The sequence below is a fragment of the Gymnogyps californianus genome, chromosome 4 (genome assembly GCF_018139145.2).
Source record: "Gymnogyps californianus isolate 813 chromosome 4, ASM1813914v2, whole genome shotgun sequence".
Taxonomy (NCBI): Eukaryota; Metazoa; Chordata; class Aves; order Accipitriformes; family Cathartidae; genus Gymnogyps; species Gymnogyps californianus.
The window spans coordinates 56,541,767-56,568,654 of record NC_059474.1 but is presented as its reverse complement, the minus strand read 5'-3'; the positions used below and the strand labels follow the sequence as shown (position 1 = coordinate 56,568,654).

The window sequence follows — 26,888 nt, the reverse complement described above, 5'->3', positions numbered from 1 at the left end:
AGTTCTGATTTTAGCTAAACAAACTGATAATCTAGAATAATTCCTTCTCATTAAGTAATCTTTCTGACATCACTGCAATGCAGCAAATGTGCCAGTTCAATGGAGCAAATATTTGCTTGGGGACCAAGGCCCAGTACAACGGAGCTCTGCTCAAGCAGCAGAGCTGGCACGCTCTGCATGGCACCCCGGAGTCCTGGCTTCTTGCTCCTGCTGACCAGGGAAACCCAGTGGACCTTGGTTTGCTCCTTGTCTGCCTGCTCAGGCTGCCTTGTACGATGCATCCACTTCTCTCGGAAACTTGTAAAACGGATGATCAAGACCGCTGTGACATCTAAACTCTGCGCATGCTACGTGCAGAGGTGAAGAAGGAACAATTCCTAAGGGTGTATTTTCTACGCTGCAGAATAAAGTCTTTACGCTAACTCCTGAGTAGGCTTGTATGGAAGGTGATGATGAATGAAAACAGCTGGGGACTTGATGTTCCTTAAAATGTTCTCAAGCTAAATGGAGAGTAAAAGAACTATACAGGCAGCACAATCTGCTGATGTTATGTCCCTAGCTTCAGCCTAACACTGATAGATTTTAACTCTTGTAATACTCTTCTCTGTAATTCTCAAAGAATCCTGCTAAATATGGTTGCAGTGTTTTCTTCTATACTTGAAATAGTATTCTCTTTTTAAAGAAGAAATTGAAGTAACCAGAACACAGAGGTAATGCAGGCAGCCTGAATTTTACTGCAGAAGGAGGAGAAGGGATATACTCAACAATGTCCCTGATTGGAAAGCACTTTAATTGATAGGCTTTGAAATTTCTGCTGAGTTTTGCAGTGTTGGAGTAATCAGAAATGGAATTACTCTTCCAGTTCAGAATAAAATTGTTAAAACCACTTTACATGCCGCATCTTGCTGAAATGATTTCAGTTGGCAGCAAGTATTCAGTGTGGGTGAGGTCAATGAAAACAAATTCCTGTTTCTGGAATGCCTGGAAAGATGTATGCACACACCACTGTACGACTGTCACAGGTTTAGGGAAGATTTCACCAATTTACTTTTTCATTCCCACATTCTAATGACTTATGAACTGCTCGAATACAGTAGTGGAATGAAAGAAACAGGTAATCTTGCACAGGGATATATTCCATTATTTCTTATGGAAGATAAAGTGAATATTCCTTCAGTAAATATTAATATAGCAATTTTTTAAAGTGTCAGAATGCCACAGTCCTTCAACTGAGGATGAATATATATTTTTATATTTTCAGAGCCTCTCTGCCATAGATAATCTGATTTAAAAGTTGCAGTACTTCTATTATGCTTTTTTACTTAATGTGCACCCTTCAATAATATCTGTATGATTAGAGAGAGAGTCCTTTTGAATTTTTAATCACATTGTGACTGGCTAAAGTACCCATAGAAGCTTGTAGGTCAAAATCTACAATTTAAATGTCCCAACCCAGTATATGCTATATAATTTTTGTTTACGACCTATCTCCTCTTCTCTCTCAGTTTCTCAGAATTAAAGGAGGCTGAGAGAACTAATAAGTCATTCCACTTTATTTCCCCTCCTCTCTTTAGTTGCTGCAGGACAGAGACGAAGTTCTTTGCATGCCCTAAATACATTTTTATGTCTTAGGTAGTAAGATCGCTTTTTAGGAATGTAATGTAACCTCAATATTTCTCCAGGAAAGCAAACTCAGAGTAAGACACTACTGCAATATTTTCTAGTAGGACATGAAACCAGAAAAAAACACATTTAAAAAGTGCGACAAAACACAAATTTTGTGGCAAATATGCAGAACTCTGGGAAAATCCCTAACAGAAGGCTTGGAAAGTGAGTGGGATCCAAGGAACTCTGAATTGCCTTTTTTATCTCAATCAGACTAGCTACAGATGTTGTTTCAGGCTGTCTGCACATGCAGGTAAATAATGTTATGAGGCTTGAAATGTTGTTAATATTTTCATGGTTATCACCACAAATAGAAGGGCTAGAAACATTTGAAATCTAAGTCTCTTGTGTTTAATTCTGTACCAAGAAGAGCATTTTATAGTCACACACTGTGCAAGAAACTGTGATGAGTATAAAGGGTCTAGAACGAGAGAATGACATTTTTTACAATAGCTGCAGGTTGACAAAAAGAACAGGAATTTGATTTTCAGAATTAATTGAGGTTCTAACACAAAGCTGTAATGGTAAGGAATCATAGATGCACTATGACATTTCAAAAATTGCTTAGTAAGAAGTGATATAATTAGAAACACAGGCAATCAAAATGTGGAAAAAGTTACATTATGAGAGAGGACAACTCATATCAGTTAAAAGGCAATGATCAAGATATAGTTTCTAATTTACATTTTACTTTACCCATCTAAACTATGAGGGATGTTGCCTAATTTGTTGTATTAGCAACATTACCTCTAAAAATCAAACAACAGTTTGCCACTATACACTAGCGATTCAAATAAAGCTAGACCGATGAACGTACCCTCTGGAAGAATATGTGAGCTAATCATACCTAATACTTACCTATTTACTCAACACTTTCAGCAGAACAAACACAAAGGAGAAAAGACACAGCAAAAAAAAAAAAAATCAATAAATATCACTAATTTGAATTGAGTTTGCTTAGGGAAATTCAAGATGCATTTATTCATCAGCTTCACTGAGCTGATGTTCCAAACAAAATTATCTATCGCCATGACTGTTTTATTTAGGAAACATTCAAAATTAAAATCCAGGGGAACAAAATCTTTATAGAAACACAAGGCTAAGTGATAATGCAAATTAATTAATACACTAGGGTTGCACTTACTAACACATCTCAACTCAGCTGCAAATTACAATGAGTTTGTAAGCTTCCTCCTTGTTCTTAGTAGGTTCTTGCTTCATTCATTTTAGAATTGTCGTGCAGTTAACTCATGATTAACAGAAGAATGGAGAAGGAGGGGTGAATTGCTAGTTGGGATATGTTTCAGGGAGAGACTCCTATCTTCGCCCACTCCATTTTTTTTCCCATTATTTAAACATTTTAACAGTTAAACTGTGTGTGCATCGTACCTAGGCAAATAAAACTTGCAAGTTCTTTTTCTGGTAGGGATTAGATTGTAAATTAGATGTAGCACAGCAAGGGATGACAAATACACAGAGAATACTAAGGAAGGAATATAGTAGAATGATGCTTATTATTCAGGAGATGAAAACTCTGCAGATGTTTGTTCACATCTTTTTAGATCTCATTTTCCTTTTGTCTGTTTTGTTTGCTAACACACTGAGCATCACTCAGTATGAGGACTAGACAGAGGTCATCAATGCAATGCTAACCAATAAGTTTTGTGAGAGATGATTAAGGACCACTCCTAAAATTTATACAAAATATTTCACATATTTATGATTAAAACAAAAAATTCTAGTGATACATAACATGAAATCAGCTACGGAAATAGGACACTGTAAATAGTATAGCCTTTTTTATTTTTCCAAGGCAACACAGCTGAGCACAGAACAAAAGCGTATCAGTGTGCCTCATAACTCTCGTCTAGTTAGGTCCAAGCATTGTGGAGAAGGGATGGCTGGGCTGGGCTGTGCAAGGTAACAAAGGCTCAAGTCCCAGAAGCTGTCCTGTCATGGTAGCATAGATGTCTGAATGCACCTACAATGTCAGAAGGCAAGGGGAAAAAGACTGGCCAGTTTTAACTGCACTGGTGTGAGAAAACCAGTGACCACATCTAAACTGGTACAGAAGTTCTGATCTGTTCTAAATGTGCTGCCTGACACTCAAGACATTTATGAGAATACACAACAGTCATTTCATCAGAATAAAGACTAGGTGATGTCAAATGCACTTGCGGAAATATCAAACTGCCATGCCGCTTCTGTTATTTGCATGCTGCCTGAGTTTTTCAGCTACAGCATCACATCCACTCATCACAACTTATACAGGCTGTTGTCAGCCTCTGCCTTCCACAGCCACATAATTAGTCAGTTGAGATTGAAAAAACCCAGTTTTCTCAGATCAAAAGTAAAATGACTTTAAAAAGAATCACAGTGTAATGACAATGTGAAAACATTAATCCAAAAATAAACATATGCTCACCAGCAATTCTCTTCCCAGTTTGCAGTGAGATTCCGAGTCTGTCAAATATGAGCTCAAATCTGTTAGAATCCCAGCAACCTTGGTCAGGGTGGGACCTCAGGAGACTACACAGAGACGACTCCCCTACATTGAGGCAAGATAATACAAGTAATACCAGAACCCCTTACAGAAGGGTAAAGAGTGAGTGAGAAGAATAGTACTGGTTAGTTTAAGATGCTGTTCAGAAGGCGGTGTCAATGTACTTGCTGTACCCTACACAATGAAGAGAACTCTCCCACTGTTCCTCTTGTCAGAAATTTAACTTAGTGGATTATGGAAGCTGGAAGGACTCTAGCGATATACTCAAGAATATTTGCTCCAGCATGTAAAACCTGAATATACTTCTGCAGTCCCATTTTTCTTCAGTAGATAAAAGCAAAAAGGGGCAGACTCTATATCTGGTTTTACCAGAAATACGCTATTTAGAACAGTTTGCTTTTCAACCAGGCAGCATCCTATAAATATTTTCTCTCTGTGCACCTTATTCAGTACATATTTCAATCTACCAAAGTTAAAATAGCAAAAAATCTGACTGAATGAACACAGTGGATGAAGCCAGTATACTGCTTCCCAACCAGGTCTGTAAAAACAGTCTAAGTGCTCTAAGACAGCTGAACAGTGGTTCCTAGTATTTTATTCATGGAAAAACACCCTTAAGTTGGGGATACATAATGAAATTCAGCTGCAGTGCAGTACTGTATACTTACTGTAGGAAAGTACTAAAAAATTCCTCTGTGGGACATAAATGTTTTGCAGTTTGCATGGGCTCTGAGGCTTCACTTTGGAAACGCCTGCTTTAGAGCATTTAAACAATCTGCATAAGAAGAATTACTAACTCAGGATGCAATCACTATGGTTCCCAGTAATCAGCCTGATAAGTTTCCAAGACACTAACAGTTCTGTTCTGGATTTTTTTTTTCATTTCATTTGGGTTTACGTTGTCTATTCTGTACATGAGATATTCTGCCTCCCTAAAAATATCCACTGGCTGTTACTTTTTCTGCATACCCTGTGATTTTGATGAGCAATGAAGATGCTATTCTCTTCTGGGATAGTAACTGGGAAACATATTTTTCCACTTCTAACTTTTAACCCTAGTGTGAAGTCCCACAGACAGCTATCTTTAAATAGTAAAATGTTTCCAGTGCACAGAGGGGAATGCATTCCTTCAGGGAATTGTGAGAAGTTTGCAAAGGAACAAAGGCTATAGCATATGAAGTTTTATTTATGCTGTTGTAGGACAGGTGTCCTTGCTGTAGAGAGCCCCTCTCATACTGGTGGTCTCTGATAAGAGGTAAATGATCAAACCAGGACAGTAATGTAATTCTTAAGCCCTGAGGCAGTCCTGGTAGGTCAGACTTCAGAAATGGTAGGGAGGCATTACAGAAACTCATGCATCTGTCATAAGAATACACGGGGACTTCAGCCTTCATACATTTACTTAACAGTTGTTTTGGCAGCACACAACTGAAAAAAACACCAAAATAACCTACAAAGGAATACCAAGCACTTGAGGAATGGAAAGGGAGCACACTAAGAGTGCACACCATCTGGACAACACGCTATTTGGCACCAATTTGCAGCTCCATTGGTTGATGAGCCTTTCACACAGAAGGCAGAATTCTTGCAGTGGTCTAAATTAAAGAACAAATGTACTCTCTGTTTGTTAAAGATGCAGTACAATACAGTAGTTCAATATAGTACAGTAGTTTGCACGTTCATTAAAATTTGAAAATAGAATAAATGAAACTGAGTAAAAGCAATTAGCACACTTATGTGTTAAATATTTCAACTTGTTCATGTTTCCCAGAATTCATTTGTCAGCAAATTCAGGTCAGATGCTCAAACTGTAAATTGCGGTAGCTCAGTTATGACAACTTGCATCACTGAGCGTCTACTGCCTAGGTTTCAAAATGTAGATCCTGCTCTGAAAGAGACTCTAAAAATGGGCTTGTGAAGTTCCATGTTTGTTTTCTATAGATCAACAGTTCCACTATCCTATTCTGCAGAGCACCAAGTGGTAAACTACATGGAGCAGGCTTTCTGCCCAGTGTAAACTTGAGCTTCCTTGCATTTGAAAACTACTTATTACAAAGAGGGCTATTTGCTCGCTTTCTTTATTGCTATTCTCATGGAAGCATCACCACTTTTCCTTAAAGGAGAAGATACTCTTTTGTAACTTCGTGGACTTCAATGTGTGGTGAAAGCCCTGATGGGAATTCAGCCACTTGATTTGTCCTGATGGATACAAAAAATAGATTAAAAAGGAGGCACCAGCATGCAATCTAAGAGGCAAAAGGCATTTCTGCTATGCAATGCTTACACTTTTTTTTGCCCATAAATGAGCCCATAATTTTCCATCACCTCTGTGGGTACATAAGGGCAAAAAGAAATCTTCCTCTTGCATCTCTGCATGGCACTACTACAACAGCCCCTGCAACCCTTGGGGCATGAAGCTTGTTCTTTCCATGAACTCCTGAAGTACATGGGGATCCAGTTGCGGGTGACTCTGTACCCTTAACACAGCCCTCCTCTGTGCATCATGCTCCAGTCTCTAACCCCATTTTTCCCATAGGACCTGTGTCTAACTGAACACCAGAAGGGAACGGTTCTGAAGATCGACCAGAACTGTGCAGTGAAGACAACCTGTCTCTTACGGGAATATTATTTAATTTGTTTTAGAAGTTAAAAGGTATTTAGTGAATGGAGGGAGAATACAGAGGAGGGAAGGATGCCTCAGTTAAGTAACTAAAAGTTGCTCTGCTGAACAGGACTTCTCTCTCCAACAAAGCCCCAGCGTAACCCCAGGCAAGTCATTTAAGCCAGCAATCGGGCTCATGAATCCCTGACGTTAGGGTGCTGACTAGACACACTAACGATTTAATCTGAAGTTTTGAGCACTCGTAGTGGCCACTGAAATCAATGGGATCTCTGCTTTGAATGAGTAGAATATTATATAATGCTGTTAATCTCAAGAATGGCTTCTTAGTTACTTCGTATGGGGCATCCAAAAACTCAGTGGATACAGAACAAATCAAAAGGTTTATCACAGGAGGGTCTGAAACAACACATTGGACCTAGGGCAGGCAGGAATTATATTTTAAACAAAAATGGGAATGAAAAACACTGAAGAGTTTTGCATCTTATGCTCACCCACTTTAAACACTAGATGAAACAAAATATCTGTGATAAATAGCAGCACACGGCTATATACTTAAGGACTGTATTGTAACGTGTGTGGCAGGGAGAAAGAAGTAAAACAGAAAAACTACCTCAATTCTAACTTTTTGATTATTTGACTTCGCAACTTCGGCAATGCTCTTTTTAACATAATATATTAAAAACCGCCCTGAAACTATCATCAATTTATTTGAGGGATGAAAAATGTGTATATGCACTAGCCAGAGTAATTTTATTTTACACTGATTAGATTAAATTATAAAGCAATGGCTGCAAACACATGCAGATTTTAATGATGGACTGGAATGAAGTTTTCTGGTTCTTACAGCCAAAACAATCTTTTTTTCTGATTATAAGCAGTTTTAATATAAAAAACTGGAAACTGGGATATTGCTGGACTGGATGAAGAATTTTTTAAGCACTGTGGAGAAAGACAAAAATTGCCAATCCAAGTAGCAAGAAAAATCTTTCAGCTGAAGATATATCACTTCTGTCTAAAATTTCACTATCTATCTCAGGAATCCCTGCACAAAACAGGAGAGTGAGAAACTCCAGATCTGGAACTAGCAGGACGGCCAGGCGAAACAGAGGCCTGAGTGGTCAGCTGAAGCTTTCTTGAAACACCTCTACTTTTCTCGTGTATTGTATAAGTAAATGAACTTGAGCCAGAGGCTGATTTCACAGAACAACAGGAAACTAATTTGTCTACCACTACCTGCTTATAAAAGCAAAGCTAAAAACCTTGCAAGTGTGTGTAAGTGTGTATATGTGTGTATATATATATATATATATGGTGTAAAAGAACCACAGTCCCATCAAAGCAGTTCCTCTGATAGTTTCTTCCTTAGTGAACAGTTAGGGTAGACAAAGCAGAAACACTCTAGTGCAATAAAAAACAGTAAAAGCAATCTCCCAAATAATGCATCTTCACAGTAAGGGTTTTCAAGTCACTGGCCTGTCTATGATGATGAAGGACCAAGATTTGAGACACTGCTTTAGCAATCTCAGTAAAAGCAGCCATTTCAGGACTTTTGTAGTTGTAACAGCCCCCTATACACATCCGTTCTCGGATTACACTAACTACTGTAATGATTCAGCCTTATACCTCCTGAACGTGCTGAAGAAAGAGCAACTAAATGATGAACGCATTAGCCCACGCATTCGGGCCCTCACCTGGAGTTATACAGCCTGGAGGAAGAAAGCTAGCTAGGAAGAATAAAATAAATCACTGACTGAAATAGGCATGAAAAAGGAGGCGCTCCTCTGTATTTGGTAGGATGATTTGGGTAGTATTAAGCCTGTTTTAGTGCAAAACATGCACTGGAGGGAGTAAGCAATCTACTGGTGTCCTTTCTCAGCCTGGTTTTCTACCATTTATTCTTATGAATATTCTTATACATTGGCAGGTTTTTGTAGAGGAGGCTGGAAATGCAGGCAGTATGGATTTGGGGGCTTACACAGAGATCTCTGCAGTAGGTTCACAGAAATTCCTTTTGTTATTTTGAAATTTGGCTTCAGTCTGAATTGGACTACAAGACACCTGAAATCTCTTCCAGCCTTACGTTTCCAAGAAAAAGCTCAAAAAGGTCCCCCAGTTTTCACAGAAATGGTAAAAGGACATAATCCTTCCGCAGGTGGCCATTTCTAGCATCTTGCATTGGAGAAAGGATATTTGAAAGAGGAGTTCTCACACAGGCATTTCTCCCTACTGTTCTCATCAGAAAAAATAAAATATGGCTAAAATCTCTCTCTTAGAAGTAAGTAAAAACATTTTGATAAAGAAACTGAAAGGTGATTCAAATAGCACATTCTGTATTACACTGTTAAAACAGACACACTCACAGCTAGCCCAGTGATTCTTAATTTTCCATCATATTGTCGTAATTTTTGTAAAATTAAACCAAAAAAGTGATGCTATCTGAGATGCAAATTGAAAATTAACATTAGTCAGAGATGTTCTCAGCTCATTTGAAAGGTGAGAATAGGTTGACTGAATCAACCAATTTGTTGGTTTGAAAGTAACTGCACAAGGATCTTAGTCTTTTAAAAAATATTATTCATCAAATAGAAGAGACACGTCTATATTCTACCAGCAAATATTTACAAAGCAGCAGCACTAACCTTGTACTATATAGGGAGTGTTCTCCTCTCTGACCGGCGAAGATATGGGACGAGGGGCAGGGGCTGGTGGCCTGTTCACAATAAAAGACCTGCGTTCTTTCCTTTTCTCCTCCTCCTCAGCCAGTATGAAATCGTACACAGATTCATCCAGTTTCGCAAAAGCGTACGGGTGTTCCTCCTCACCGTCTCCCTCGCATGTATCTTGGTCTTCTCTGCAGCATGCTGTTATGAGTCCATCACCACGTTCTCTTTCACTTCTGTCCTCCACAAAATTCCTCTCTGAAAAAGCGAGGAATTGTGTTCCATATATAGGGTAAAGAAAGGAGATTAGGACTTAAATTAAAGCTTTAGAGTTTCCTAAAGTAACTCAGAGACCTAATTTCACTCCTAAACTAAAGCGCTCCCGATTTTCACAGGCTTCTGACCATCTAAGTCAGTAGAGAGCATGTCCCAAAGGAATAATTCCAGCTTCAGGGCCTCCTCATGATTTCACATCAGATTATCAAAAATAGATGCTTAGCTATGAGCCCCAAAATAAATGGGCTTATTTAAAAGAAATACTGAGTGCCCCAGTTGCTCCCACAAGAATCACACAAATCTGTTCTTTAATGGTGAAGCCAAGTAAGTGGTACCTGTGGCCCCTGGCATTTTGGAAAGTCAGGCTATTTGTTAGCTGTTGCAACAATGACTTAAGAATCAAAACTTATTTTAGAAAATGTTGGGTTTTGTTTTTCCTACATCTTCAATGTCCCACTTGGTTTTGAGGGCTTTACTAAGATGTACTGTAGGACAAGGTGAAAAAAATTTAAAAAGCTCCTTGCAGCATAGATGAAATTTATGATCTCTTCTAATCTATGCTAAGACTATCCAAACCTTCCCACCCCAGTAACTTCCCTGACTCTCTGTACTCCCCATATTTCATAGTACAACTACTCAGAACTTGCTTTCTTTTAGCTTTGACATTTTACAGCATTAAAAGGAATTGCTGAGTTTCCCGATACCTGGGTTTGTTTTGATTTGTCTTTAAAACCCCACAAACTGCTAAGAGTTAGAAGCTGTTACTGAGGCTGGTGTTCCCATAAATGTTTATAACTTCCTTGTGCTGATTACCCATCTGTCCTGCGAAAACAGTAGACCTGCCTGGAATTCTTGTACTGAGTCATGTTTTCCTTGTGTTGTAACCTACTGCCTGTACATGCGTATCTGCTAAACTAGGCTGTGGTCAGTACTGGTGTTTTCAATCCTTTGGCTGCCATTTAAAGAACTGTTTTATCTGTTTATGTGTTCAGAGGACCTAATCAATCTTTGTAAGTGGGATACATTTACAAATGGGATGTGTCATTTATGAATGGGATGTGTTATTAATATGTACTATCAACATGTATTCTGGCTAAGATATAAAAATGTTTTAAAACAACAAGTGGGATTAATACACCTGCTGTATTTAATATGAAAAATATTTTGTTTCCGTGTCACTATAAAAGTTCCGTTTCTTTCTCTGTAGGATATTCTTTCTTTTAACTCCCACAGGGGGCACTCTCATGCCACTGCCAAAACAAAGACTTCAAGAAGAGGGGACTTGCCTTTTAAGTATTCCACAGCAACACCTAAAGCAAGTGGCTGACTAAAAATACGTAGCAATGACTCATTAGAGCTCCTCTTTGAAAGCAAGCATAATCCTCATTTAGAGGAATTCTGATACCCCCCACCCCATTCCCCAATGATGAAACCAAGCCTAACGCTTCAGGAAAATTCACAGCATGTTTTAAATTAACTATTCACACAGGAGTGTTTTTAGACGAACTCTGCGTTACCAGCACAGGATTCAGCACAGGACACTACATAGCCGAGAAATTTTCTCTGCTGGTACCCACATACAGACAACCAGCATTTGGCAGACAGGGTCACATTACTACTTGATGGTATAGCCACATGAGAGCTATTCCAAGACAGGCATTTATATCAAACCTACACTAAGAAATCCTGTATGCCAAACCTGACCCCTCATTTATGCACACATAGAGCTGCAGTTGAGTATTTTGTGGGAAGCAAAACGCATCTTTAACATTAATTTTATTCTGCCCCTCTTTCTCTTAGAATCCACCTATGACTTCCTGCATATAGTCAGCTTTTTTTTTTCACAGCAGAAAACAGGACGAAAACCTACCTATAGCAGGCTATAAGGCTAGAAAGCTATTTCTGTCTACTTATGTGAACTTCAAAGTGCTTGGTGACAGTAATTTAAGCCTCTAAGAGGTTATGCCTCATTTAAAAACAGAGTTAACAGTAATAAGCAGTGGAGAAACTGAGAAGCAATTTGTGTGCACACTTATCAGTAGTGTCCATGACAAACAAAAAGTCTTTTTCCCTATATGACTATTTAAGACTGGTATTTAAGCTGGAATTCTTTTGCATACTTATTTTTCCCAGTGAGAAAAAATGATAATCGTCCCTTCTGTAATAGATGCAAATAGTATTTTGGGCTTCTCATCACTTGAGCCAAACTAGAACACTAAATTTTAGATTTTTACTCTGGGGCAGAAGTATTGGGAAAAAAAAAAAGGCAAAAAAAAAAGGCAAAGCATTTCATTAAAGGTCACAATTTCTCCCTCTCTTTTCAATCTGCAACACAATATAGCTTTTTATTTCTAACCACAACATTGGCTAAAATGTAATAAAAAACTACGTTACTTATCTCCGCACAGTCACTTTCTATTAATTCTACCTGTGAAATTCCAAGCTGTATTAAATCAAGAGAGTAATTAATATTTTTAAATGGTAAATACTTAAGTCAACTTGACAAAAATACAAGCTCAATCTTTTGTTTCAAGCCTCTCTTGTAAATCCAATGCATCACGTATTATTTGGCAGCTCTCTGAGATGGGCAGAGTGAGGAAAACCTGAAACCTGGACCCAGCAGCCCATACCACAGCATTAGCTGACATACCTGGTCATGAATATCTTGATGCAGCAAAGTTCATATGCACATGCTTGCTTTGCAGAATTAGGGCCATACTGCCTAGCTGCTGTTTAGAAGCTTAGCCACACTTAGAAGAAGTGGTCATATGTCATCTCTACAGCAGCACCTAGTCTGCACTTGCACATGTTTGTATTGGGTTATTTTCCTCCTAAGATCGTACCTTGTGATAAATCGTGCAGATCGTACTGTCTTAGGATGCCAGGCAGATTTCGAGGGGGAGGAGGGGGTGGCCTCTTACAGAAAAAGCAGCCTCTTCTGTTCTCCTTGAGATCATCAGGTATGCTGGCATACAAATTGTCAGGACTGTTGTGAAAGCTGTATGAGTCTTCCTCTTCTTGATCTTCATGTTCTGTCTCCTCTCTGCTGTCTTCTAAGTCATCTTTCTTTTCCTCATCCACCTCAGCTGCTTTTTGGCATCTTGATCCAATTCCATATTGATCTCCTGGGTTCTGCTTGGCTTTTAATGCTAAAGAATGCATTATTTCATTTAAAATTTGCCATCTGGAAACATTCCCTGTTTCAAGGATTCCCACAGAAGCAACACAATGGCTAATAAAACTTTTATGAACTGATACAGTAGGAAAGCTGTCAAATACATACTGTCAGTGAACAGCTTTTTAAATATTTACCAAAACAGTGGAAGTTTTTATTGTATCTTGATACTCTGATACACACCATCTTCATGCATGCAATGTTAAACTTTTCTAGAGTTGCTGTCAGAATGAAATCACACACACTTACCTTGCCTCCATAATTTGTATTACTTGACTTTCAGTGCAGCACAGCGCAACACTTAGTAAAATAAAGCTGTAGCTCACACAGCTGTGTAACTTATTTTTATACAATGGGGTTTGGGTGCTTATTTAAATCTCTCTAAAATGAAATAAACATTGTCCCTGGGAGACATGGCTGTACTCCTGTGGAAATGGAGCTCTTCTGTCTTTAGTGGCCCACAGACCACAGAACAAGAATATAGTCGAGGGATGTGAAAGCGTACATTTTAATCACTATGTACAGCACCAAGATTTGGGTAGTCAACCTCAGTAACATAACAGAGTAACCTATACAAGTCCATCAGCAGACTTACAGTCAACACACAGCAGGTAATACCGAGCCCTTGAGGTAGGTCTCCATTCTGAGTTATCCTTTGGTGATGCCTTTCTTTCACCACTGATTCAAATGGGGGGTTAGGGCATTTAGCTGACTAACATGGCCAGCTGTTATAATCCATGTTCTTCTTCCATGTGTCCACCCTAAGGTGTTCCCATATACAGCGTGACAGAGACAGTGAAAATGTATCAGGGCTATCCAGGTTTCCAGCTCATATTTTCACAGTGTCTATCATCTACCTAGATGTGCTAAAGCAACTGGTTTAAACTTAGCAAATAAGAAACATCCTTTTCATACAGTATGAGACAGTTGAAAAGACAAAATTGTCAGGATAGAAACAGGATAAAGTTTAGCTTTATAGATTCATGATATTGTAAAACATATGCAAAATATATGCCATCAGTAAATGCAAACAAGCAACTTCGCAGTTTTCAAGGGGAATGCATATGACCACACAGATTATCAACAAGCTTGTCATCAATTTATGCTTAGCTGTATAAACATCAAGCTGCAAAATGTCTACTATCTGTGCCTCCACACAGGAGTTGGCTGTACCTGAAGGCAGTGCCTCCCCTTATATGAAGGCTGTTCTCCGAGAACTTGGAGAATTCAGCTGTTTTCTAGATTGAGAGCAGAGATCACAAATTTCCAGAATTTACCAGGAGGGGTGGTTGCACTGAGGTCTGGCCTACTGGGCGATGACTTTGTTATCATGACTGAATCCCTCACTTGCCTTCCCCATTCTCCTGGGACATCTGCCCTCCCAGAAGTTGCAGTAACATGTGGAAATTGAAAGTATTAAAATAATTTGCCCCCTCTGTTTGTCCATAATCCCACTCACTTAATCCAGCACATGCTTTGTTACCGATAAAGCTGTCTAACAACATGACTTACTCACGGCTGGTTGAGTTTCTGAGCCTAACATAAGCACATAAGTGTCATCGTCTTCTGCTTCCTCCTTGAAGTTGGTGAAATTATCTGCTGTATTAATCTAGAAAGAAAAATAAAGGAGAACATTTGCTTTGGGGACATCATCTCCTACCTTCATACTCTGCTATCGATATAATATTCAACATTCTACAAATGGGAAAGTGGAGACAGAAACGTCATGCATTTGCAACTATGTAGTGGTATACGTACTATAGGCAAAAGGAACGCGTATATCTGGGTACCTATAGAGGACACAAGGTTCTGCCATGAAGCGATATCCAAGTTTGCACAGCAAGGATTGAAGCTAATTGATCTTTCCTTAGCACTGTGCTGGGCTGTCCAGACAGTTCCCAATTCCGCTCCCAACTGTGAAGCACTCATAGGTAACAAGAAAGATCAGTAACAGAAAACCAGAAAGTCTATAGGACATTAGTGAATAGCTCAAAGGTGCACAGAGTGCAAGAAATCTCTGGAGAGCTCATTACAAACAGTTCCCCTATCCTAGTGGTTGGTACCAAAAGCCACGTGTGCACTGAAAAACCGAAACGGGACTGCAAAGCATGTTAGCAGTTCTACCTCAGTGCCCAAATGTGGCAAAGTCTTGTTTCTTGTTCCTCTAGAAAGCTGTTACGTTCACACAGCACTATTCAAAATTAGCCTCAGGAGGGTCAGAACAATTGGTTCCCTAAAACGTTATCAATGTACTTCTTCAAGCAGAAGAGGTACAAACTTCTATCCATAGCCGCTAAGAGCAAACTTGTAACACAACTACAGACAGTTCTGTTGTCTTAAAATATACAACACACACTTGTTAATTGCCGATTTTCAGAAACAACTGGAATTTCAAAAGGTGACAGTTTTTTTCAAGGAACTCAGCAGGACCTTGATTCCCATGTAAGTGTAATATGAAACTATCCTGCATAGGCACCATGAAGCCCTCAATAATTTTTCAGGAATTTTGCATCACAAAATGTTAACTCTGGGGGTTTGAATACACCAACCCCAAAGCAGGTAGGGAAACAGCACGGTCCATATATCATCCAGTCTGCAAGATTAATTACAAGCAGATCAGTGGACAGTGAAGTCAAGAGGAAGAACTGATGAGCGGTTATACCCTTCTGCATGGTGCAGAAACTGATTCCCAAGAGCTCGTGCCAGACTCTCAAGAAGTTTGCTCCTAGTATTCTGCTGCCTCCTTGCATCCACAGCCACTGTCTCAGGGACAGAGTTCTCACTGTGTGAAAGGGGAAAAAATTTGGAGAAATAGAAGGTCTTTCTGGGGAACTGAGAATGCCGCCTTCCCTGCTGCTCTTGTACACAGCCATCTCATGAATACCAGTCTTAAGACAGTGCAGCCATCAGACTGTGCATCAGGTGCCTCCCTGGCCCGCTTTGTTTTGCTGCTTTAAGAATATGCCTGGATCTCCACAAAGCTATACCTGCCTCCAACAATACAGCATTAATCTCGGTCTTCTATGCCCATATAATGTGCATGTCAGTGAGAAAATCCTCTGTTTTGCTTGAACTTCCCCATCATTTATCTGGTTCCTCTATACTTCACAGAAACAGGATACCTCTTAAAAGCCCTGAAGTTAGAGCTTTTCAGAATATTTATTTTCAAAAGATTTAGGTGTGCATGTGCTAAAGGTAACTGTACAGTTGGGGAAAAAAAAGGTCTTCTGATAAGTTCTGTATTTCTCCTGTGAACAGAGGATGTGTGCAGAAGAAATCAAGCAAGCAGAGCTCTAGGTTTATTAAGCTTTCCCGCTATTAGAGTGGAGTACCACACCAGAGAAATTTTTTCAAGTGTTCACTTTTCTCTTTGCAAACATGAAGTACAGATGGATATATAGTTGGTAGAATGAGGTCAAAAGGGTAAGTGGAGGAAACAAATGGCACTTTCTGATTTTCTTGTTTGGCATAGATATTTCTCAGCTGAAGGAAACCTGGTGACTCACAGGAAAACAATAGAATAGATATGATTAATATGCATCTTTGAAACCTCAATGTTTCAGAAGACTGAAGGTCAGCCTGCCCCGCTAGTTTATAGTGGCTCCACTGAGAATGCTGAATCTTAGGGAACTCAGGATGCAATTCAGAAGTTTAGCCCCTGACTACACTTTCTAAAAGTCTCCTGGACCTGGGAGACACAGAAAAGCTGAATAGATGGAAACAGTCTTTAACTAAATATGTTTACACTAGAAAAAGATTCTGTATAATGCATAAATTATTGATAAAAGCCTCCTGTGACACCGGGCATGATGACATCATGCAGCTGAAAATGGTGCAGCATCTCCAAAGGCAGTGGAGAGTGTTTTTATTTAAGAATGCAAAGCAACGTAGCTAAGTCAGAATAATGCTGTGGCTCAGCTTGCAAACCTTGCCATGATGCCCTGAATAGAATGCCCATTACTTTTAGGTTCAGAGTGTCTTTTATATGGGCTGGGTCACGTAATTTGAATGTAATAGTATAGCCAGCATGATGTTTCTACAGCAGAATTTAGGGTGTAGTGTACAATATGCACACAGACCTGAACTTCAAAGTCTTTTGAGTCTGTTTGGCTGAAAATGGCTCTTTGATTTACACTGAAATTTCTTATGGATGTCAAGCCACCTTCCAAAGGAAGAACTAGATTTATTGGAAACCAGTATTACAAAAAAAGGTATAAAAAAGTTGCTGTTATCAGCGCAGAACTGCTCACAACAGACTACTGAAAAGGGCTCTGAAGGTTTGAAACTCGAGCTTGCAAGTTAGCAAGAAAATTTCCTTACCTCAAGATGCAACAGGAATGTTGGAATGAATTAAAAGTCCTCTGAGATACTGATGATGTTTCAAGTCCTAAGATTAAATGCCACCTCTCAACATCAAAAGTTAGATACTTAATTTCCTTTCAGTTATATATTTTAACTGTCTTGATTAAACTTCACGTCCAACTAAAGACTTTCAAAAAGGCCAAGATTTTTTAATAGCTTCAAAGCTGTCCCTCTTATACAAAGCTTGAATTGATTTACCTCAGTTATTTACACAGGCATGCCATTAGCAAAATTATTACAACCACCTTGTCAGCATTTTTTACAATGCTCTTCTGAAAAGTCATCCTTTTTAAGGCATGTTTTCTAAAGATTTCCTCCTTCTTATACAAAGGATTTTCTTACCCCTCAAAAATATTTCTCTCCAGTGAATACGTACTGAGAGGGAATCCTCCTCCCGGCAAGGGCCCACACCATTGAAATTTGGTGCGTTGTACCTTCTTATACAGTGAGGAGTGAAACATTAAAGAATTCAGAGGAATCTAACCCAACAGTGATATTGTATCAAGTTATGGCAAGAGTGAGAAGCACCTAGGCATCAGCACTTCATTTATAAACAGTAACTCACAGTTAAATATATCAATCACAGCTCACATTAGCCTTTATGTATAAGATATAAATGGATATATATAAAAATATATCCATACCTTATATTCCTAGAATCAAAGTAACACAGAACTCCTTATGGTACATTGCTCAACAGCTTTCAAAATTAGATCTTCATGCTTAAATTGGGCCTGGGACAATGCTTAGAGTAATAATCCATTAATTCATGTGATTCTTATGTGCTTGATTCCATTGTTTTCCAATTGTCTCCTTATTAGTTGTCCTTTTCTTCCAGAAAATTGGCCCTTAATAAGTTGAAATCCAACTGTATATATATATCTCTTTTTTACATTGAATAATTACATCCCTTGTGAGTCTAAATTCAGACTGACATCTCTATTTCACCTTATTGAAGTGGTATTTCTTAAAAAAAAAAAAAAAAAATGTATGTAAAAGAGACTTCCATGTCTGTGTTGTAATTTGGGAATTCATGCTTTCTCCTACATCCTCAGTTTTTCTGGATTGCAGCAATTAGGAAAACTGCTGGAGAAAATCCTTACCATTGCTTGTAAAATTCTCATTGATCCTTTTGACAAGACATTCTCTTTAGTTAGGGCTGAATTAAAAAAGAATTATTATTCCATGGAAGTTAGCTCCCTGACGTGATAGAGGGTAGCTCATAGAAATACACTGGAAGATTTAAATTGTTGTATGGACTAACAAAGAGTTGCTTGTTTAGGCTTAAATACCAAGTACAGCATTAAAATGCTGACATGGACTCAACAGTTTTGTGTCTGTCTTGGCAAAGCTGTCATCCCTTCTTTTGATTATCCTCCCATTTCTTGCAGACTTTGTCTTCTCAGTTCACAGCTCTGTGCTGTCCAGCGTTCAGTGTCATTGTACCTGAAAGCTCACATGCTGCCTCAGCAAGCTCCTTAAATCTGAACAAGGCACATTATTGCAGAACCACTTGCAACGCTAAATGAAATGTATATTCTGTGGGGCTCTGCAGTGAATCTTTCCATTAAACAATGGAACTTAGACTATTTTCCTCCCTACATGTAAGTCAGACTCTGCCAGGTCTACCAGGATATACTTCGCAGCATTCTCCCCAGATATCCTCTGCTTCAGGAAAAAATGATGTTTTGCATCCTGTGTAAAAGATGCCTGAAGAACATCACGTGTTCCTTCCTCAAGATAAGATTTGCTTTCCTGAAAGTCAGTGCATTACTGGCTGAGCTAGGTGATCCCCTTCTCCTTTTCAGTACAAATTATCTTTCTTGTAGCCAGTATATCGAGTAGGAGAGCACAAAAAAGGCAGTTCCCTGCAGCCAGTCTCGCAAAACCCATAATTTATAGGATTACCACAGGCCACATCTAAATTTTAATTCTAATCTTAATTCTAATTCAATTTTCACACCTCAGTCAGTCCATCTGCCTACCAGTTTTCTTCATTAAGCCTTTTTCTGGGAGAAGCAAGACTTCAACCACTAGATTAAACCAAAGGTGCTGTCTTTAATTTGTTTAGGACAAAGACTATCTGATCTTCTTCTGGACTCTAGGGCATTTCCCAGATGCCTGTTGGATAGCATTCAGGCTTGCTATCAGACATCTCAAAAATATTACCCAGTCACACTAAGGCCCATTCTGTCAGAGCTGAGACAGATCTGGTTGCTTGATTTGTTTATAACATGTCACCACAACATTCCTTCTTATCCCATTCCCAACATTCAAAGTCTGCATCTCTGCCAAGATAAGCGTTGCTCGTTCATCTGTCTCCCACTACTCTGTAGCTCAGCATTTCAGATCAGAGGACAACCTTGGTATGGCTGTCCTACAGGCACAGCTTTAGGCATCCTCTTCCGACTATTAAGCAACAAGATAACATTGCCAGTCACCTGGAGTTGAACCTGTGTTGAACGCCAGAAGAGAAACAGTTTCTACCGTGTGGCTTCCTTGAGATGCACCAGTCTGAAGGACTCCACAGCTGCCCTCTCCCTCTGCTGATTTGGAGCCCTGATTCTCCTGGGACTCTGAGAAACAAGTTGCCAAATGCTGGTTAAAGCTGTCACAGTCTATACGGGCTTGCTAGAAAGGCTGTGAGGGCATGTAGAGCCCAGATGCAAGTACAGAGGTGCTTTTAAAATTATCTGATACCAACTATGCAGGTACATGGATGCCTATGTCTTCGGGGTCAGTGCATCCTAAAGAAACAATCACTATTTTATCTAAATATCATTATAAAATAAAACCAAGCGGACATGGACTCATTTGCACTTATACTTTCAATGTCTTTTCTTTTTTTTTCTCTTCAGTGCAGACCTCAATACTGCATACAGTCCTTTTTAAAAGTAAAATCAACAGCTTTGAAAACCTGGAAGTAGATGTGAACTGGGAACATTTCAAAACTTCGTGTAACTGAATAAGAGTATGCCCACCCATAAATCACTACACTGGATCGTGGAGTTGGAAGGAATTTGAAAAATCTTTCTATTATCTAAATTGCTAATAGAGTACTGAATAGTACAGGAACCAGGACAACTCTAATCAATAAGCCTTTCTGTTTTGACAATGAATCACTGAAAACTAGCCTTATAAAAACATTTCTTATTACTTTTGATTTCTCTTGTTAGCTGCATTTCATTTTGTACCTTGGTCTTTCTCATAATGTCCTTAAGTGCCTGTGCTACACTTGTGTCTTTGACCTTAGTAACCTGACACAGTTTCTACTTCCTGTGGGCTTTGTTCTCCTATTTGGGGTTGTTCTCTTACTACACTTTCAATCTTTCCTCCACAGTGAGGTAAGTTTGCACTTAGATATGCTTTTTTTGAAATCTACCACTGTTATGTTGTTATTCTCATTCCTATCATAGGAACTGTATATAATAATGTATCTTAGATCGCTCTCACCAATGTTGCCCTGTCTGGACATCCTCAATGACTTTCTCTTCTTTGTTTACAAAGAAAAGAGTCCTCTAAATATTTCCTTGCCTTAAACGTCAAAACCTTACCAATGCATTTAAAAACTTGCTGGATAATATCTCCTGCTGTATTCCTTTCCAGGCAGACGCTGGTGATCTGGACCTCAGAGCAAGCCTACGCATCGCTGGTACATAAACACAGTGCTTTTTCCTGTTTCCCCTTGACTCTGTTTCCTGAACAAGCTATACTCTTTCATATAAATCATGCAAATTATTCCATCAGCTATCTGTTACACGAATTAATTGCAAGTTTGGTCACGTACGAGAACTGTATCCTTATCTTAATTTCTATATTTTTTGAATTTTTATACAAGTACCTAAGTTTTTTGAGCAGTGGCCTACTTTTCTCTTCCTTATAATTTCTTTAGGCTAAAAAGCCCCTCCAAATGAAATCGTAAAGAAACTTCTGCCTTTCCAGTTTGCAGACAACAATACAAATCACTACTGATCAGCATTTAAGATTCTAGAAAAGGGAGATAGCGTAAGCAACCTAAGCCTCAATTTATTTTTGAGAACAACAAGCCCTAATATGACCATGAGAAGTTCTCCAATACAAGGACGTTTTTTCATCTATTCAATTCAAAGCAATGGCTCCTTCTAAAAAAGTATGTTGGATTCTTCTAAAAAAGGTCAACTTGTTACAAAAAACCCCCAAAAAACCCAAACAAAGAAAAAACACCAGTTTCTACACCCTCTCTAGTGCAAAGTGGAAAGTCTCTTCCAGATGATTTAAAAAGAAAACTACAAACCTGTTTTTCCTAAGTGACATAACTTTTCAGTAATTTCATGGCCTTTTCCATGTGACTTCCTGACCTAATGGAAACCTTATTGATCTCTTCACAAACTGCACAAGTGAAAACCAGGATTGCCTCTGATAAAAAAAAAAAAAAAACCTCATAGAAAAAACTCAGCTGGTCTTCCCACAAAATCTACTTTCATATATGCTGTAAAGATGTAGAAACAGATTAAATATCATTCAAAATATCGCCACACTTCACATTCCATGCCCTATGTTGGCATTTCTGACCTCAGGAGCAGAAAAATATTTTCTCAAATGATTCCATCAGTTCGTGTTTCATTACTGAATCATTTGTTGGTTTTGACCCTAACATCCTCATTTGGAAACTCAGCTCTCTTCCTCACCTAGCATTAAAGCATCAACATAATATGTTTCTTACCACTACGCTGCTTCCAAGTGCCTTCTACACAGCCAACTTTGTCTGCATTTTAATGTTAGCTGGTTTTGGATGGGTGACACATCCACATTTCATTTAGAAAGGACTTAAATTCTGCAAAAGCAGGACTAGATTCCAACTCTCTAAGTCCTACCAGAATAACGATTTTAAGGCTAACTTTATGGAGTACTTCAGGGTAGTTTCTGACGGACAAGCATTCCCACTTTGGTGACAATGAAGACAACCTTGCCTTCCAGTAAGAAATGATGTTGGGATGAATGTCGAAAGCCCTTCCCAAAAGAAAGGGCTGTCCTTCAGGCCTACACGTAAGAGCTGGCCTAGTATATGCCATCTGCTCCCAGAAGGCAGTAGCAGCAATAGAACACCACTTTCCTCTGTTACTAGATATCAAGAGGCATACTTGGCAGGTTGTTTTTTTCCATGGGAGGTAAACTGTGCTGGCAAAACCAAAAGCTCTGTCCTCTAGCCCAAGCAGGGTGCTGGGTGCCTCCCAGGGGAAGGAGTCCTCTCCTGTGCTCTGAAGGCTTTGTTAACCAGAGGGCTTCAGTGCATTTCTGGCTGACGTGGATACAGACCTCACCAGGCAGGGATTACAGAGGTGGGAAACTTGCATCGCTTAACAGACCACAACCATAGCTATAGTGTCCTCTCACTGGAAGTGAACTTAAGCACAGAGGAAAACGGGATGGAAATAGGGTAAGTCATCTCAGAACCTCAAGACAGAAAAAGTTGTTTCCCTTAGGTGGATGTTTCCTCCTTTTCCCTGTCATAGGCATACCAAACTTGCTTTCTAAAGCATTTGTTCTTGCTTTCAGAGAAACCGGACTGGAACACAGTAGTTGGACTTTTTTTCCAGCCCCAGGTGATTTGCTCATACCAATCCTCAGACCTGCCAGCACTGTCTGCTTAAACCCTAGATGCAGCAACCAAAGCAGAAGGGACCTCAAATATACCGCCATTTGGCATCCATCTTCGCAGTTATCGCTCCTTTTGCCTCACCCTTGCTACAGTCTAACCTATACTATACCCTTTGTCACTGGGCCTGCCAGAGCTTTCCAGAATGCACAGGTGAGAACTAGATATACTCTAGAAAATATTTTCCATTTGTACTCTCAGTACTTCATGAAATGAAAGCAGACAATTTGGCAAACACTTCCTTTCATTCAGTTCCACCTGTATCCCTGAGCTACAGCCTAGTGACCAGCCATTCTGGTTATAAAAATTTTTCTAACTCTCAAGTCTGCATTAATGTTACTAATATTCACATATTCTACAATGTAAAATATTCATCAAAGTATTGGAAGTGTTTAAGTATTTATTACTCATTTTTCCCAGGGCCCTGTATGAGCACCTGGAGAAATGACTGAAGAAGCCAGCTTCATAAAATTGATTGCATGCACGAGGACAGATCCAACATTGCTGTTCATTAGCTTTATTAATGTTAAGCACTTTTACTACCCTATTACCTTGCTTGATAACTCATGCTTGCAAAAAAACAGATGAGAAAACACAGATTTCTCTAAAGCATGAGCACAGTGAAACATTCAATACAGTGTTATAATCAAAAACAACAAGCACTTGGGAATCTAACCTGGTTTTAAAGCTAGGCAGGTGGGAAGAAAGGGGGTGGAGAGAAGTTTTACTGCACATGTTCTGCCATGAAATGCTAAAACAGAGAGCAGTTTAAAGCAGTGTGGGCTGAGCCGCCTGGGGGCTAGAACCACCCCGTGAAACACTTGAACTTGGCCTCCTGACCTAAGCAAGACCTGTCTTAGAGAAAGCGAAGAACAGCATATATTATCCTGCCAGCCAAAACTGCTGCCTTCTCCTGCTTGCCCCCAATCTGTCAGAGCAAGCTGCGTGATGTGCAATGCACTCTGCCTTCTCAAAGAGCATGGCTGAGCTATCCCCGATGTACTCCATGCTGTGGTACAAGGTGGGCCCTCAGCTTTCTTCTTCTCTGCTTCACCACGGACGAAGGAGTGTGCGTGCCCCGGTGCCTCAGCTCTACACCACGTCTTTGACTCACGCACATCTCAAGTTGTGCCCAGGAGCTGCATGTGCAGCATTGCTGAGCCAGAGAGATCAGCACATCCAATGTCCAGAAATGAGTTAGAAGACCCTTCTCTGCTCTACTCATTTACAGGAAAAGTGCAAGGGCATAAAAAGTTCCTGGGATTTTTCTCACTGATGCTCTTCAGTGCTATGTTTCCCATGATTTCCTTTCAGTTTTCCATGCCTTATTGAGGCCTTGTAATATCTATACAAGATGACAGCATCCACAGTGCCATTAACATCCATTAGCCAGCTGAGCGAGAAGCAACTGACCCAAACCTGTGTGCGCCACACAAGTCAGACTGCAAAAAGAACAAGTATTTAAGATCAGTAACTATATTTTTGAATAAAGCTGCTCATTCTATGAACAAAAGGCAATGATTGCTCCATTACTCAAAATGACTTCTCAGAGTAGCAAGCAATCATAATTTATTGCAAACCCCTCATGCCTTTCTAGTTTCTCATGCAGCTGCTTACACCATGTGGCTTTTTATCAGGTGTCTGGACATAATAAATGCAGCAGCATTGTTGCTTCTTACATATATGACCCCTACCCTCATTATGTCGTTAACATATATCCGTTATGCCTTTAACTCCTAACACCTGGAAGGATTCAAGGTCAGGTTGGACAGGGCTTTGAGCAACATGATCTAGTGGAAGATGTCCCTGCCCATGGCAGGGGGGTTGGATTAGATGATTTAAAATTCCTTCTGACCCAAACCATTCTGATTCTACCTCAACAGTACACATGATTTTCTTTCAAAGGCACGTTCCCGTTGTGTAAAACTGCAGTACCATCTTTCCCAGAGCACAGATTTCTCTTTTTGGGTCATAGGTGTGTATAATTGCTTTATTTATCTGTATGGATTTCAGTTTAACTGGCCAGTTTCTGCTTTGTTCATATTAGTTCAAATCAGGAGTATCTCATGATCTAATGGACAAGCATACTTACGTTCTGATTAAACTAATCCTAACAAATTAGAACAAAACAAACACATACTAAATTAGGTAGAAAATCGAGCAAGGACACAGAATGACAGTAAAAATAATATTGTGACATTCATAATAATTTGTAAAATTCCTTCTGCATGTAGTTTGCCAGAAGTCCCAACAGCTACCATATTTTCTGCAATACTAAAAGATAACAAAGTGTTAGAATTCTCATGTCAATGTGCTGAAAGTTTATAAATGCACACAACTACCAAAGATAGACAATTACATAGAATAAAAGAAATGAGACATGAAACACTCCACTGCCAAAATCTAATGATTTTGGGATCAGTCTGGAGTAAAAGTATGACTGAAACAGATGATTTGCAGTATATTAAGAAACTAAACAAATTAAAACATCAATGAATACCCAACTTTGGGCTCAGATATTTTAATAAGAGCAAAAAGAATTGCTTCATTTGAAATAATCTGTTGTAATCTTAAGTAATTTCCTTCTGGGCTCTCTTACTAAACCATTTCATTTGGATGTCTGCCTTTAACTTCATTAGAAGCAGATTTACTGCACTGCATATCAGCCAGCTAGCATCCCTGAACTGATCCCTATTTGCATCATTATTCTGTGTAACATCACCTTTACTTTGTATGCTCGTCTATCAAATCGTAGTAAACTTTCTGCAACTTTTTTTAAACTGAATTTCTGGAAAAAAAGCGCTCCCTTTATACAAATTCACAACCATTGAGAAACAAACAATAAACAAAAAACAAATTAAGTAAAAGCTTGGTGTGTCAATAACCGTATACCTCTGTGTTTTAAATGTCCATTTATTATTATACAGCCTTCATGACTACAGACTTGAGAGAAAAACATTACTGCAGGAGAAAGAAAAAGGGACTTCTAATCACAGAGCTTAATTTACTGGTATATACAAAAATGTTTTTTTTTAAAATCAAATCACTGCAGTCTCCATTTGAAGAACTTGTGCTCACTTTCTCTCTTCTAAGCATTTGTGCTGTTCTCTAACTACTGAGTATCAAGGGATTTTTCTTCTGAGCATTCAAAAATAAAATTCCTCCTCAGACTCATTTTAGCTCATTTCTCCTTTAACGACAATTCTTGTTACTTCACTTTTCACACACCCACACAACTTTTTGAAAGCCTTTCAAATCTTGTAGAGCACTGATTCTGCTGAACAAAATATCCACTGCTGTTTGACAGGCTGTGTAATCACTGCAAACTCCACAAAAGCACTCCCATCTTGCCAACAGGTTAATTTTTCAATCTAGCAGGATAAGAATTTTTCTTGCTTTTCTTAATTTTTTTCTGGGCAAAATGATAACCATTCTCCAGAGAGCTTCTCTTTCACTTGATTACAATCACACTGTTTGAACTTTCAGTGTAGTTACTAAATTACTGCTCCCTTAGCAGACCAACCGGTAGCAGAGAGAGGAGGTGGAAGATTCATTAAGTAACATCTAGGGTTTGTGTATGCTGTGAGATGAAGAACCCTTTCCATAAGGATTCTCTGTGGGAATCTGAACAGTATTTATAAATATAGGTGTACTGGGTCTGGCTGGAATGGACTTAAATTTCTTCAGAGCAGCCCCTATGGTGCTGTGTTGTGGATTTGTCCCTAAAACGGTGTTGATAACACACCCATGTTTTGGTTACTACTGAAGAGTGCTTGTACAGCCTCAAGGCCTTCTCTTTTTCCTCCTCTGTCCCCCTCCCAGTGAATAGGCTGAGGTGGGCAAGAAGTTGGGAGGGGACACAGCCCAACGGGTACGCCATGCCATATAATGTCATGCTCAGCAATAAAAACGGGTGGAGGAAGAAGAGGGTGGGCTTTTTGGCTTCCAGGGTGGCTGTTTGGAGACTGGCTGGGCATCGGCCTGCCTGT

The 26,888-nt window shown here is 39.3% G+C and overlaps 1 protein-coding gene across 1 annotated transcript in view; it reads right to left on the bottom strand.

The window, feature by feature from the left end:
• Positions 1 to 26,888, bottom strand: part of BANK1 (B cell scaffold protein with ankyrin repeats 1) — a 165,875-nt gene that overhangs the window by 10,689 nt on the left and 128,298 nt on the right. Inside the window, exons 10-12 of the mRNA XM_050896054.1 lie at positions 14,415 to 14,511; positions 12,571 to 12,876; positions 9,431 to 9,709 (exon numbers count right to left, since the gene is read on the bottom strand). Coding sequence (XP_050752011.1) covers positions 9,431 to 9,709; positions 12,571 to 12,876; positions 14,415 to 14,511 — 682 coding nt within the window. The remainder of the gene's footprint in view (positions 1 to 9,430; positions 9,710 to 12,570; positions 12,877 to 14,414; positions 14,512 to 26,888) is intronic.